This window comes from Ascidiella aspersa, chromosome 1 (assembly GCF_963924565.1).
Source record: "Ascidiella aspersa chromosome 1, kaAscAspe10.2, whole genome shotgun sequence".
Taxonomy (NCBI): Eukaryota; Metazoa; Chordata; class Ascidiacea; order Phlebobranchia; family Ascidiidae; genus Ascidiella; species Ascidiella aspersa.
Window position 1 is genome coordinate 29149026 of NC_139447.1, and position 16070 is coordinate 29165095.

The following is a 16070-nucleotide window of genomic DNA, read 5'->3' on the forward strand; positions in this document are numbered from 1 at the left end:
ATGTTTTTATGTAATGAGATTTTTAATCTATATTTTTTTTTCTTAATTTTTATGTGACACCACATATATTAATTCTCCCAAGGATTACCATATGCTTCAGTAGTTACCTAGGGGATGTAAATTAAAAAAAAATAAGTTTCTGCATTTTGTACATAAATGTAGTTCCACTGACCTGATGCTCAAATGTGTTTAGATTACTTAACAAACAGCAACAGTACGTGATATAGTTTGGCGACGATATGAACGTTGCCTGTTGACTAAATTTTGGATAGAAGTTTGCCTCCTAGGAAACGATCACAGAAGGAACGTAAGACGGTCGTCAGGCTCTTTAAGAGGATTAACCGCAGCGTTTAGCCGTCTGTGGACTTGACCAAGGTAAGAGCATGCACCAGTCCGCCTATTGTTTGCATTCACGCGCTACGGAATGCTGGAAGATTATACAGAGTTCGATTTGCCGGGGAAAATGTCAAAGCCAATAAGCTGTGCTTATAGTGTGTGTTTTACGGACGACATATCAGCGGCTCTGCGCGCGGCCACTCTGGTGACCTAACACTCTTCGAGAAGTTTATATACGCCCCCTCTTTAGACGTGGGAGCGTGAGTTTTAATGCCACTATTTGGTGATTCATGCCATGCAATTCTGAGCCTGGGCTTTTGATAACCTTTTCCGACGTCCGATAAACCACGGGATAAATCAATTTTAGTTTTTATTTGTGATGTAATTAAAAAACATCCATCATATTTGTTACCACAATTTGTTAAAAAAAAGACTATCATAATTGTGAAGAAGAAAACAAGTTTATTGACGCTAATTTTTTTAAGCTGATATTTTTGGTCTGTATCTCTACAAATATTTAAAAATGAAATAAAAGCTGAAGTTAACTGGGCTGTATGGAAACAAAATATTTTAATGGGACCGTTTTATGATAAAAACTATTGTCATCTATCTTGGCAAGAATTTGCGTCATCTTTATGAATATATACCAAAATTGTCAGAACCCTGAACACATGAGTGATGTCACTGCGTATTGACCGGGTTACGCCAGGGCTTATATAAGCAGGAAACCCAGTAGTATCGAGCTTTATAACGCATAGATGTGTAGTTATCACAGTGCTGACACAGAGTCTTCAGCAAGGGATATTACAAGGACAAATTGTTACGTCACGACCACCCTTTCAAATCTCTCCGGCGCTCATAGTTTTGATGAAGCGGTTTAATGGTTCCCTCGGCCCAAGCTGCTATTGCTGGACACACCCGATCGGGCGCACAAGCGGCGCAACGGCGACGTGTCTGGCCGGTTTAATGTTGTGAAGGTTGCGGAACTTTAGCGTGGCCCGGGGCGGTCGGCCTCGCGTCGCCTCACGTCATATCGCGCCTCGTCGATTTGCCGGAATCACGGCGGCAATTTGGGAACACAGGCTACTGCTGGCGACCTACCGCACAATTAAGTCCACCGTCCGAGGGAAAAAAGAGCCTTGAACCGGTCGAAAGACTCCGGATTTACAACTTAGGCTCCAAACGAGGGAAAACGCGCCACGATCTCGGCTCTTTTGTGCACTGGAACACCCGTCCATCTAAATTCTCTCTAATTTGTCGGGCCCGAGGATGTGGCAAGCGTTTCATTAGCGCTGGCGAGTGGCGAGTGAAAGGCGCGGCACCGTTGCCCTCCATTAGCAAATACTATAATTGCCTCATCAGCGTTTTCTTTGTGGAGACCGGTTTGTTCAATTTCAATCTAAACCTTATCACCGTTTGTTTTTAGATCGGTCTGGCATGGCTTCGACCAATCGCGATCTGTTTCTGCTAGCTGTTGCTTCACTTTGTATATTCTCTGCTGTCGCGCAGGATGCTGCAAGCAGTGCGAGCGCCACAGAAAAACGTAAGTTGTGACTGTTCTTGCCTTTTATCATGCTTTACACGCGTCGTTAGTGTAGTGTTCCGGCTTCCAAACAGTCCACGTTCACATTATTTTGGTAAAAATGCACTCGACAACCGCATACTGATATATTAGTCTTTGGCCCAGACTTTTTTTAGGCAGATTTTTCCTGTCTATCTTGATTGTTTGACCATTGTTATTTTTGGCAAGGTTACCCTACTACCGGCTAACATTTATTCTGAATCCATATTGTTTGAGCATGAGAACAGCTCTATAAGAGCCTTCAGGATTGTTTCCTGGTTGTTCAATTGCACCTAAATTTTTTACTGGCCATATAAACACGACTTATTTACTTATATTTACACGTGCTTACACGTTCGTGCGTGGCTTTATGCCATCGTTTTATCCCGAAGGCGTTTTGCCCAAGTACGCCTGAATGACGCTATACATGACTATTTGTCCACCAAATATAAACATCTACGATAAGTCATGGGAACATTACGCGGCATATAGGATACAGCTTTGTCAATCTGATATTTAGCAAAATCTCGCTACGTAACATAATAATTTAAAAGGCTTTTGCATTACTGCACTTGTGTCACAGAAAAAACTATAAAAATATTTAGTTGCTCCATTGGGCACAGACAAATACCACTTCTATTGTACAGTAGGGTTAGTTATATGTGGATGAAAAAGTTGGAAGCGTATCCAATTTTTTACACAAAATACACCAAATTATTTGTCCAAACACTTCACAACATTTTTTTAATTTTTTTTTGTTAAATTATTAGGACTGTTGATGTTAATACACTCTAACGTCTTATGTTAACTAAAGTTGGAAATAAATTCTAGTATTGTAAACAAATCGTTTTGAAATGACGTAACTCCACGTCAAGTCGTTTTCAAAAAATAGCAAGCCAGTCAAAATCCAAATCAACAATCCCAGTCCATCAACACATTGTAATAAGTAAAATTCAAGTCACATCATTTACATAAAACAATGTTAAACTTAGAAAAATTAAAAAGCCCATCAAATAGCAAGTTTATAATAGTGTACAAATTAAAGAGATTTGTATTTCTATTTTTTGTTCCTGATCGTACAACGAAATCTGTGGCCCTTTAATAAATTAGTGCAAAACGTTTCTCCTCTATCTCGAAAACTTGCTCTTTAAGTAAATTGAATAGTTTTTTTGACACAACGTAATAACAATGAAACCCTTATATAATGTGGCGCAAAAAAGCTTTGTGTTTGAATTAAATACAGAAATAGTTGTTAACCTTGGCGGCCAGACTCAAACCTGCTATAGTCACACATACAATGTTTTTTTAAGGTGTTTTTTTTTTATTTCTCCAGCGGTTTCCCAAATTTTGGACTTGCAACTTTTTGGTATTTAAATGAAACACTTGCGGTCTCTTAAAACTACTTAGCGGTCACCCAAACCAAACCTTAAAAAAGCCCTGCACACATATATGAACCGCCCCCATTGTGATCTTCATACTTTACTAAACCCAACAAACTTTGAAGCGCAGATATCCCGTTATAATTGTTTTTGCGTCAGTAACACGCGTCTTGGCGAACATGTGCCTGTGGATATGTTAGACCTCATCATACCTATCGTCTTTCACTAGCACTTTTTCTTCTTATTCGTTCATATTATTTATTTTCATTTCTGCTTTGACCTGATGAAACACGGTTGTGCAAAAGCTTGTCGAGAATTGAATACAGTTTGTCGTCAAATAGTACCAACTTATTGCCCTATTTATACTTTACAGCCAACGTCGCTGGAACCTGTGGAGGGGTCATAAGCGGCAAAGCCGGCGGCAGAATAGCCAGCCCCAACTTTCCGAACTCCAATTACCCACCCGAGATTAAGTGCGAATGGGAAATTATTGCTCCGAGCGATTCAGTTGTTGTGGTGAGTATACGTCGGTTCCTAACCCTTTTTAACCGTCCTTTTTTACAATCGTCCTAGCTTTGCCTTGCATCCTCCTCCTCAGACTTAATAATACCAAAAGCAATTCGGTAGTTGTTGATCACACAACAACCAGAATAACATGTAAATACTAAAGTTGATCGTTTGCGTAAAAATGCGCGTAGTTGGTGGAGATCGGCTAAACTTTAATTTAAGAAACGGACAAATCGGTCACACAAATGTGTGAATTGCTCGTGTTGTAATCAATCTGATATTGACAAACATGTTGTGAGGCTAAGCTAAATAGAAACCACGTGAAAAGTGGCCAAAACTGTGTAAAAAGGTATACATTGCGTAATCTTGTCTTAAAAGGTGTAATGCACAAGGCAATGACCATATTGCAAGAACATCATAGATTTACACAAACTGGGTAGCCTGGGTAACCCGTGTATACTTTAGGCTAAAACACATGTCATACAATGTTATGCGCAGATATAGTTTGAACTAAAAATGTCTATGAAAGACAATAAAATAAAAGCGTTTTTTTATTTTTGCAGTTTTTTAGTGTACTTTGTGGTCGGGATGTCGTGGTACCGAACCCGTGACAAACAAATCACAAATCGATCGTTAAAAGTATAGCAAATTGAGAAAAAGGGGACCAAACTCCGGGAAACTACTTATAATTACCTCATATGCAGTTTAATGGCTTGTATTCCTACAGTGAAAAATACAGCTATTAAACTTACAAAAAGGTTTATTAAATGTACATGTGTAATTTTGGAACGCATAAAAGAAGAATTAACACAATACACCAATCGCAGCATGAAATCAATACAAAAGGTAGATATCAGAGAACATCACGCTGGGTTGGCGCCATCTCCCCATTTTAGGGGTATCGTAAAGTACTAAACTCAGGTTTAAATTAGGTACTTTTCACTTCTTGATTAAAGTGATTACTATTCGTTTATTTAAATGCAATTTTTTGTCAATTTTAGTACTCAACACTTTCATTCTGTCAATTTAAAGAATAATACTAATACTTTATTGTGTGTGTCTTATTGTCACATTTCTTAATCTTTTAATTAGTTTTCATCGTCGTATATGCATCTTGAGCCGTGGGACAATGATCGGTGCTACGACGAGCTCCTGATTTATAAAACGGCCAACCTGTCAGACAAACCTGACTTATATTGCGGAAACGACACGATCTATACTCAGACCTCTGTTGGACCAAAGTTAATGTAAGTTGTAAAGTAAATGCATGAGAGCTGCACAATCTTTGGGCATGTTTTGCGGACACCGATATTTGCATTCTGCATGTTTACCTGACTCTAATAGTTAATATAATACATTCAATGAAAATTACAATTTAATGTTTACAAATATATTGCAGTTATGTTAAGCTTCACCAAACACTTTTAATTTATAACATATGTTTACAAAAAATTGACTAAAATAGGACCGAACAGCGTGTTGTTTTAAATATAAAAATAAGGGTATGCTTTGTTTTCCTTGATTTAGCGACCATCCAATGATCGTCTTGTGACTTGACAACGCCTTTTGCTGTGTCACATTTTTCAGCGAGAAAAAGTGTAAAAAAAAAAAGATATCAGCAATATAAAAAAGTCTGACGGCAATCTACAGGTTAAAGTGTATAAACTTTATTTTTATCTTCAGTGTGAGATTCACAAGCGACTACTCCAACCAGACGTCAGGCTTTGTGTTGAACTGGTACGTGTTGGACCCCAGTCGAATGGCACCTGTGATCAACTGCGACTTTGAAGGCCCCCTCGGATTATGTCCTGGTGAGTTGAACAACTGTCAAATTGTTATTGTTCGTTAGTTAAAAGAATTAAAACGTAGAGATTCCTGCATATTTAGTTTGTTTGTTTCGGATATTGTGTCCTGGTGAATTGAACAATTCTCAACTGTTATTAGTCGTTAGTTAAAAGAATTTTAAAATCGTCATTTTTGGCGATTAGATGCGTCCGATATCTGATGTTTTAAAGACAACGCGATCCAAAACGATCCGACGCTAAATGACGTCATCACTATGTAAAACAAGCGAAATCGGCCAAATTGAAGTGCAATGGTAATGTTTTTAGGGCATTGCGACGATATATAGGTTTGATTTACGAACCCGATTTATTTTAGGTTTTATTGTAATAGTTTCTAAGAAATTTAGTAAAACTACAGCATGGCTTTAGTACACAAATAAAATTGATGGAAGGATTATAAAGCCAAATCTTAAAGATTTCTGGTTGAGAACCATTTTCATTACCTTAACGTAATACTTACACTTCCTGTATAATTGGAATTCTTGTTTTTATCGCGAATGATCATATTAAACAAAATTGCGTAATTCGATTTACAAATTACAAAGGACACATCGCTTGTTACGTACAGGGCAACTTTTAAATCGAATAGTTGGAAACACGACACTGCCTAATTTTTCCATGTATATATAGTTGGATCACCTGATCATTTGTTCTCCTCGTGAGTCACTATTGAAATTAAATCTCGTTTTTGACGATATATATGAACTTTTGGTGATATCACATAAATCAAACGTATACCTGACAGATCATCAGTCTTCGAATAGCGGCTTACTTTCGGTATTACTATATAATCGACTTTGGCACCTTAAAAAAGTACATCTTTTTTTTGCAAAGCAACTCAAGTGTATATGCCAGTGTTGTACGGAATCACGTTAATAACTTGACGTAATTCGTTTGGGTAAAATTACTTGACTCGACTTAATTCTTGTGCACAAAGACTTTTCTTGGACTTAAGGCATTGATTTAAGTGACCTGGGTCGATATTAAGTTTTTCATTTAATATTTTGATATAAAATTGATACATTTAGCTCAAGGTTTCCGCGTAAAACGATCAGATCTACATGATTTATTTGTTACTTTTAGTTGATGTAGTGCTCATAATTGGTTGAGTTCACCAATTTTGATAGTTTATCATTTTACTCGCGTATTATAGTTATTACGTTTGACTTTGAGATGCCTTGCTTTAATAATGATTTGACTTAGACTTGACGTGGGCAACTGTTGACTTGGAATTAGACAAATACTTATTATTTTTTAAAAGGCTTGACTTGGACTATAGTCATTTAACAACTTTGGGGATTTAAGCCATTTCAAGATAACTTGTTTCCAACACTAATACATGTTAAGCAAAATTGGGCGCCTATACTGAGCTCGAACCGCCTATCGCTGATAAAGTTGCGCCCGTGGTTGTAAACCTACTTTTATTCGCAGGTTGGACACAGAGCGCCGACGACCAGTTTGATTGGACGATCACCCGAGGACCCACGCCGTCAAAAAACACGGGACCTTCAGCGGATCACACAACTGGCACGCAAGGTTGGCACCGGCCGATATTTAAATTTATCGGTTACACGCGTGTTTTATAGTATGTTTGCCTGCTAGGTTTCTCATTTTGCCTTTTCAATCAACCACTAACTTTTACGTCGGTCGGATATAGGCATTTGTTTAAAATATGCGATTTGGAAAGACTAAATGAAAACCAGAGGCGGATCCAACGTGCCAATGACCAATTTTTTTGTCTATTTCAACTACTTAAAGGCTTTTTTTCTCGCTCTGCGTGAATATAAATTATGTTTTATTTGATAAAATCGCTCATTTTGACGAAATCGTTTTAGCCCAAGGCGTCCTGCGTCCCAAGGCACCCACATAAATAAACGTTTGGGCAACTTGAACAAAATTAAAGCGTTTTTGTGCTTTGCGTAAACTAATAACATCTTTGTTATGTAGCTTTTGTGTTGAAAATAACACCCCCAACCAAATATTTCGACATAATAAATAAACTGTGTGGTGTTGAGGTTACTTTTTATGACGTCTTTTGACGTAGCTTTGTGACGTCACGTTATAACGTTGCATAGTTACGTCATCTTTTAAAAAAGTTTCATGCCCTCCAAAAAAATCAAAACCTTTTTATAGGATTCGATATACTTGTTCACCGCTATCCTATATTTGTACAAACGCACATTTGTCCAAAATTATTTCTTTTGCCCTCAAGCTAATTATCTAAAACGCAACAGGATTTTTCTGTATTTCGATTTGCAAGCAATTTTTACCGTTCGTTGTTTACAGCGGGAAGGTATGCTTTCATTGAAGCATCGTCAAAGAACGCCGGAGTGACTGCTGTACTACAGACACCGCAGGTTACGCTCAACGGTATGCACAACTTTAACGAATGTTTAAACTATTTCTCTCTGCCTTGTTTAAACAAACTAGCAATTAATGACAAAAAAGTAATACGGTAACCTTTTATGCTTCTGAAATATTTTTCACGCTTTTGTTGTGACAAGTGCTCTAAAAAAAAGTTAACTTCTAAAATTAATTGGATAAGAATTTTTCAGATCCATGTTTAGAATGACACGTTTACGTGAATAACACATTAGCATACAATAAAAATGTAAACAATTGCAAGTTGGGATAATAATTTTTTGTTATGATTGGTGAAATATACTTTGTCATTCAGGGTTACAAATACCACCGTAATGTTGTCAAATTTATTCTTTTTGGCAATTAATCACAGACTATAAGAGCCACAGCTATAGAGAAAACCGGGAGACTCACTAAATATAGAAGGCCTGAAAAAGTTAACGAAATCTTTTGCCAATCTAGAAAAACTTTTTTCTCAGCCGGAACCGATTACTGCCTCGACATGTGGTACCACAAGTATGGCACAGGGAACGGAAACATAAGCGTGGTGCTCCTATTTCCCGCCGGCAACGGTAGGACACTGCAGTCACTGACCAAAGAAACGGACAACAAATGGGAGAACGTCTTCGTGCCTCTCCCGCCAAGCGACGTACCCGTTCGCGTAAGTGCGACATGTTTGGGAAGTACTTGCCTCGGCTCAACATGTTTTGGCTGGATAATTGTCGGGTGACTTGGTTTGATTCACTGCATACCTGTACTTAGGGCAGCGTTGCTTGGTCAATTAAACTGCAACGTGGATTCGTCTTATAATGGACCTACAATTTGTTATCAATAAAAATATGGAAATTTCGCCAGAAAAATAAGTTTTTTACGTTTTGTAAATTGATTACCTCTTTGTTATTGTTATACGCGTATTCCACTATAGTAACAACGAAAAAGACACACAATAAAGGAAAATGTAGTTGGAAAATTCACACTATTTCTATTTAATGTATCCCTTAGCTTAAAGGCTTAAACGTTACAATAAAAAACATAGATAAGTAAAAAGCTTCGACGTGGTGCAGTCGCGGAAAAAACATTTGAATTAAATCAGACAGTATCCTGGAAAGAAAAAAACAAATATAATTCTGCTACAAATATAAGCAACAATAAACACCAAACACAAAATATTGAGGACATTTGAGCATTTTGCAGTATCCTATAAGGTGACCATTTAATTTTGGAGAAATACGACAAATTCTCCTAAAAGGGGATTTAATGCAATCCTATATGCTATATAGCTTACAGAAATTCGAAATATTGCCAAGTGTTATGCAAAACAACGGCAAAATTTAATGTTCCAATATTATTCACGACAATACATTTTGGTTAATCCTATTCAGGAACGACCTATTCCCAACGAATGTATTTTAGTTATCTATGTTGTTATTTTAAATGGATTAGATTGGATTCGAGGGCATTGTGGGAAGGAACTACAGATCGGACGTCGCCATCGATGATATTAAGCTGATACCCGAAGCGTGTAAAAAGGAAGAAGGTAAGTTGAACTAAACTTTTAACTTCTTAGTAGATTTAAAGAAGAAATAGTCTCCCTTTAGATTACAACACACTAAAATACAACCTTGTCACTTATAGATGTTGATAAACTTTGTTTATCAACAACCGAAAATACATTTCATTAAGGGCGAATATTCATTAAGGAACTTGGATGCATTTCTAATATTTATCAATGCGATTAATCAATGAAAGTCAAAACTGTAGAAAACTTTTGCATAAATCGAACAGCAGTTCACCTTTTGTAAGTTCAAGTCAAAGTGTGAAATTGGTAGTTGATAAACAATGTTCTAAAAGTCTAAATTACTTAAACATACCTGAACGAAATTTTACACCAACGCCGTGTGTGTAAACCACAGGTTTCGATTTACATTTGTTTACATTTGCCTGTCGTTAGAGAATTTCTAGTTAACCTGGACAATAGAACACCTCTGCAAACAAGGTTTAGCAGAGGGGTTCTTAAACTTTTTTTACCACGGACCTCTAAATTTTTGGGGGGCTTTGGGTGGACCATGGTTGGCAAATTTTTTCAAAAATTGACGTCATAAATTTTCACCACAATACGAATAGACTTTCAGAAATATGCTGATAATTTAGCTAAAAGTCTAAATACATTGAGTGCTAAAACGTTTTATTTTTAATTAAACTCTTTCCTTAAGTACTTTCTTAAAAATACACTAATATTTTAATTTGGCCTTCATGAACCTCCTAAAATTAGTTCACGGACCCCAATGTGTCTATGGACCCCAGTTTAAGAACCCCTGGTTCAGCAGAATGGTTTGGGTGTGTACCACTAATTACAAGGTGTATAGAGGGCAGAGGCGTAGGCTACTTGTATTTTGGTAGAAACTTATATTTGTTTAAGCTGTGGAATAAACTACTGCAAGACGATGCTTACAGATATAATATAATAGTATTTTTTGTTAGTAGAAATCAGGGGTCAAAGTAAAAACGTTTTATGACCAGATAGATAAACATTTTTTTATCAAAACGCATAGAAGCTTCACAAAGTTACGTCATAATAGAATGTCTAAAGCAACCTTGGCAAACCTAAACGGTTTGTCCAAGGTCGATCACAAATTTGCAACTGAAATTGTAGTTCAAACAACATGTTTAAGAAGTTGGTGGAATTAGCCTAGTCCAAAAGATGGATAACGTTAAAAAAAACTTTTTTATCGGTAAGGCCGACCTGCAATTTATTTGCCGGAAAGCCTACTTTTATACTTGTGGTTAAAATGATTTCAACTTAGGTCTTATGTTGTCCGTTTATTTTCATTGTTTAACAAAGGAACTTATCGAATTTACTTTTGCAACAGTTATCAACTGCACCAATGAAGAATTTAAATGCGCGACGGGCGATACGTGCGTACTTGAAATCTATAGATGTGACTCCACTCCTGACTGCCCCGACAATTCGGACGAAGAAAACTGCGACGAGTTTGTTTTCGAAAGTAGGTTTTTGCCGTTCTTTTACTAATTTGTTCTTCCAGGAGCAGTAACGTTCACTAAACCATAATGGATAAGGCTTGCTACTAAGGCGTTAATACAGTGTTGTAAACAAGTCATTTTAAAATGAAGTCCCAGTCCAAGTCATCTGTTGCGCAAGTCAAGTCACAATTAATTCGTACTTAGAGCATGTCAACGTTAAGTTAAGTCCCTGTCACAAAAATAAAACGTTAAACTGGAAAAACTGGTAGACGCGTCCGTATATATATATAAATATAAAATATATATAAAATATAAAATATATATATATATATATACCAATCATTTTACTAGGCCCGCGGATCAATTGGTATTTAAACTTTTATAGGGAAAAAAAGCTTTGACATTTTTTTCTTATAATTTCCTAATTTTTTTAACTAATTTCACTTGTAAGGCGTTCTTGCCGATTAATAGTACCAGCTTTGCCAAAAAACCTCTTTTTTCGTTATATATGTAGGCTATTTCAGATGCCCTTTTTGACTCGGCCCTCCATATAAATTTTGTTTCTTATGTGACCACCTGTCTTAAATAATTACCCATCCCTGAGATAACCTTACGCCAACACTAATAATCCCATACATATTTTAACGCAACAATTTTTTTGAATGCCTCGCAACCTTTAATTTTACAAAAATTTTACGCACACATATAGGTAAACATCACTGGGTTTCGTGTCTAACAAAACATAATTTAAAAAGCTAAAGGTTATAACATAAGGATACACATAGAGCTTCAGGTTAACAGGGTAGGTTGCCGTTGTTCGAGGGCCGAACTGAAGCGTAGAAATTCCGAAGACAAGATTGTTAATATGCCCTATTGTTGATGAACAGACGAAACGACAACAGCGGCCAACCTCGCTGAGCCTGTCACTACGCCGCAAACCGATGCCACCGGCGCCTCAGATCCGAAGGTCTGCGGTTCGAACCAGGTGTACGTCGTATGTGCCAAGTCGTGCGTCCATACCTGCTACGATGGGGAAATCGCACCCCCTTGCCCGGCCCTGCAATGCGTTGCCAGATGTGCCTGTCCTCCGGAACTACCAATACTTTACCAGGGAAAGTAAGTGTTTATATTTTCCTGACAATAATTGTTAATCATAAACTTAATATAGAGTTGACATATGTTCAAAATTTTCCATTAAAAAAATATTTTTTTGTGTCTTAGTTAAATGAGAATAATTCTACAGACAAAGTATGCGTAATGGGCGCTCCAGGAAACGTTTATTGTGATTGTGGGTATATAATGCCATAGTTTTGCTTGTTTAGATAGTCAACGCCTAAATTTTCGGTAGAATGTAAAATCCTATGCGTTACGTTGCAAACATTTTTACGTATACCATTGCGTTGTTGGTAGCAGTACCAATCTGAATTCTAGATCACCTAAAACAGCGGCAAAGTTAAGTATTGCAACAAAGCTGTTAATAGAGCTGTACCGGTCATAATTCCAGCACTTCGAAATAGGATAATAAAAGCACAATTTTCTAACAGCAATAAAAAAACAACTTATAACGGAATGTCGAATGTCAACCACGATTTAGGTTCAGCGATTTTTTCAAGAATCATTTGCCCGCACCGCGCTTCCACGCTCAAGCTTGCTCGGTTTTCAACTAAAACATCAAATGTTTAAAAAAAACATTACAGCTCTTTGTGAAAGAGTTATCACGCTTAACCAAACAACGTTTGTCAGGTGTATCGAGTTCAAAGATTGCCCCGCGAAGCCTGAAGAGGTTCAACTGACGCTAAAGAGGACCGGACCCTCAAAAGTGCAGGTCACATTCAAAGAGGTGCCCAACGCGGCATCATACAGGGCCATGATTTACGAGACCGCAAACCCGAGCAGATCTGGTCTTTCCAACGTCAACGCCTCGTCAAACCGCAACGCGATTGTTACAGTGTCGTTTGCCGAGCTTTTTTCAGGTGAGCTATTCCTCCTAAAAGAAAAAAAGCTTAAGTTAGGCCTACTAGAAGAAACAGTGGTAGAACACAGTGTTTTATTTAAATACGACGACAAACAAAAATCAAATAAATACTACTCTTCTGCTTTGTGTTTAACGTCTCATATTTAAAAAGTCGATCGGCGGAGAGATAAGTAATTTGTTTATTTCGGTCCCATTTCCAAAGCCTAAACATGAGTCGCGATATCCCACTTTCAATCTACGGAATAAATCATCGCGAAACCAGGAAGCAAAATACTTACATGTATTATGGTGGCTGATCCGTTGTATGTTCAGGAATAGATGAAACCTGCTGTTTGACTAATTTTATTAACTTGGTGGTAACTCGAAGTTTAAAGTTGTTTACAACGTTTTCTAAAACTCCGATGGTGATTTTACTTTTCCTGTTTCACAGAGACTGAGTACTCGGCTCAGGTGTTCAGCATAAACGAAGGTTGGGAAGTTGCTTCCAAGATCATCTCACTCAAAACAAACGCCACCACTACGGCGATGCCCAGCACCACAACCCAAAGCGGAACTGGTTAGATGGTTTATAATGTTAAAGCGTAAGGGCGAATCTTAGGATAGGCACCAGGCCCTGTTGCCATACTATTTTTTTACTTAACAGTGCTCATTTGCAAATTATTCTACCTGTGTGGTTTTCTAGTATGTTTTCAGTATTATGCTAACCCTACTATATTCGAAAGTAATCTTTTGACATTTTAAACTTAATTAACGGATATTTTCTCACTTTAAGCGATACGACGTAACTTCAATCACAGAGTTACACACTATTTCGATATTCTGAAACAACAGTTTTGCTAAGGTTGTTGGTTTAATAGATAACTTTTCAGCTACAAGCAAAATTAGTTAAAATTCCAATAAAATTGAGATTAAACACACAAATACAGCATTACATACAGTCGCAATTCCTTAATTTCAGTATTTTCCACCACCGAAATGCCAGCTCAGTCACCCCTGAAAGTGACTCAGATCGAAATCATGAAAGCCGGTCCCACCAGCGCCAATGTATCCTTCATCGGGGTGGCCAACGCCGATTCGTACCGGATCAAGATCTTCGAGACGGCGAGGCCGAGCAATCAGGGCGAGCAAACCTTGGCCGGGGCGGGTACGGACAAGGCCAACATCACGATGGTATTTAGCGGACTATCACCCGGTAAGAAATCGGTCGGTCTGGAACCAAATCAAGAGTGTATTGTTTGCTGCGAATGTTTCTACCGAAAGCGGGAGTGCTAATATGATGCTGAAACGTTAACTGATAAAACGGATGTCTATTAAAATTTAGGATGTCTATTAAAATAAAAAAAAATTTATTAAAATAAAAATCTCCTTATTTTGCGAATAACGCCAAAAGTTTTTACCTAACGGATTGTCAAAATAAATTCTTGTGGTTTATATTCTGTTTGATGATGTTTTGCTAAGTTGACTTACAGTAAACTCTTGGATCATATTTAAACCCAAATTTATTACCCAACTTTTAACCGCGTACTGTACCTGTCTCTTGACTTAATAATCTTCATTTTGTCTACTGTTTAGAAACATCTTACTCGGTGCAGATTTTTACAATCGGAAACAACACAGAAGTGGCATCTCGTGTAGTTACTATTGCTACTTCTGTGTCGACGACCGCCGCAACTTCTAGTAGGAACCTTTTTGTCTTAATTGCACTTAACACATTTCTTTTTAACTGACATGTGGCATTATAAAAGTGACGTTCTCGCTTATAGAAACAGCCGGAAAATAACATTAAAAATGATCAGCTGGTAACCTGAAAATAACATTAAAATAACTAGCTGGAGACCAGCTGGTGACTGCTTATTTTTAACGATGAAATTGTAAACATTTACCATTTCTTATTTTCAACTATATCACACGTCAATTCCAGCAAGTGAAATATATATTTTAGACTCTATCTTTTTTTTATTGTGAATATGGGCGGAATCAGGGGGATGGCACTACTATACTTTAAGCCAACTATGACAAGTTAAAGCAAGAAATGGAAACCTTTCGAATCGTTTTGATTTGTTAATATATTTAAATCCGTTTGGGAAAATAGTTTGAAGTCTGCTTTAAAATATATTTCTACCAAATAAACGCACATTTGTTTCGCGATGCGCGTATCTTTATTGTGTTAGTTATGATAATGTTTATGTCCCCTCCTCGAACAAAAATTCTGGCTTCACCCCTAACTGGCTTTAAAACTTCTAACCTACCACATTGCCTTGAGTATAGGGCCTACTGTTCGTTACCTTCACGTTAAAGCACTGCCAGTCTCACCGCGTAAAACCGTTCACTAACAAACTTTCCAGGTACAACGACTTCGGCGTCGTCCACCACAGAATCACCTTCATCGACGCCAACACCGACAGCACTCACGATCGCCACAACCCGAGCAACCAGCACTGCTGCGGTCCTGTGCGAAAGCAACCTGGTGTACAATATGTGCGCCAGTCCCTGTAACCACACCTGTGCTGACGGAGAAAGTCCCCCGGCATGTGATCGACGATGCGTGTCGCGATGCGCCTGTCCACCCGAAACTCCAATACTGCTCAAAGGAAGGTGGGCGATCGTTTAGGGTGGATATTATCCCATAAAAAACTCAATGGCTTTCAATAACCTCTTTTTTAAATTATAAAGTAATGGAATGCAATTATTTTATTGAAAAATCAACAAGAAAGTATAAAACTTTAAACCAGCGGTTCTTCAACTTTTTTTACCGCGGAACCCTAATTTTTTTTTCTTTGCATGCCAAATGTAAGCAAGAAATTTTTAGAGATGACGTCATAAATTTACGTCATAATACCAACATACTTTACAAATTTGCTGTTTTCTGTCCTAAAAATGTGAAATAAAATGAAGTCTAAATATATTAAGTGCAAAAAGTGTTTATTTTTAATATATTCTACTTTTTTCGTTGAAAAATTGATTGGTTAAATATACGCTAATAGTTTAATTAAGCCTTTCATGGACCCCTAAAACTATTTAACGTATCCCCAAGGGGTTCATGGACCCCAGTTAAGGAACCCCTGCTTTAAACAGTCGAAAGCCTTAATGATATAATCTCCTATCATTGTTAAATTATCCTCATA

The 16070-nt window shown here is 37.4% G+C and overlaps 1 protein-coding gene across 1 annotated transcript in view; it reads left to right on the plus strand.

Moving 5' to 3' along the window:
- The first annotated feature begins 1773 nt into the window (after positions 1-1773).
- Positions 1774-16070, plus strand: part of LOC146169620 (uncharacterized) — a 45892-nt gene continuing 31595 nt past the window's right edge. The window contains exons 1-15 of the mRNA XM_083386590.1: positions 1774-1879; positions 3650-3792; positions 4876-5030; positions 5467-5594; positions 7059-7163; positions 7914-7997; positions 8468-8649; positions 9432-9525; positions 10859-10993; positions 11858-12086; positions 12714-12943; positions 13376-13501; positions 13904-14137; positions 14518-14622; positions 15291-15540. Of these exons, the coding sequence (XP_083242716.1) occupies positions 1774-1879; positions 3650-3792; positions 4876-5030; positions 5467-5594; positions 7059-7163; positions 7914-7997; positions 8468-8649; positions 9432-9525; positions 10859-10993; positions 11858-12086; positions 12714-12943; positions 13376-13501; positions 13904-14137; positions 14518-14622; positions 15291-15540 (2306 nt within the window). The remainder of the gene's footprint in view (positions 1880-3649; positions 3793-4875; positions 5031-5466; positions 5595-7058; positions 7164-7913; positions 7998-8467; positions 8650-9431; positions 9526-10858; positions 10994-11857; positions 12087-12713; positions 12944-13375; positions 13502-13903; positions 14138-14517; positions 14623-15290; positions 15541-16070) is intronic.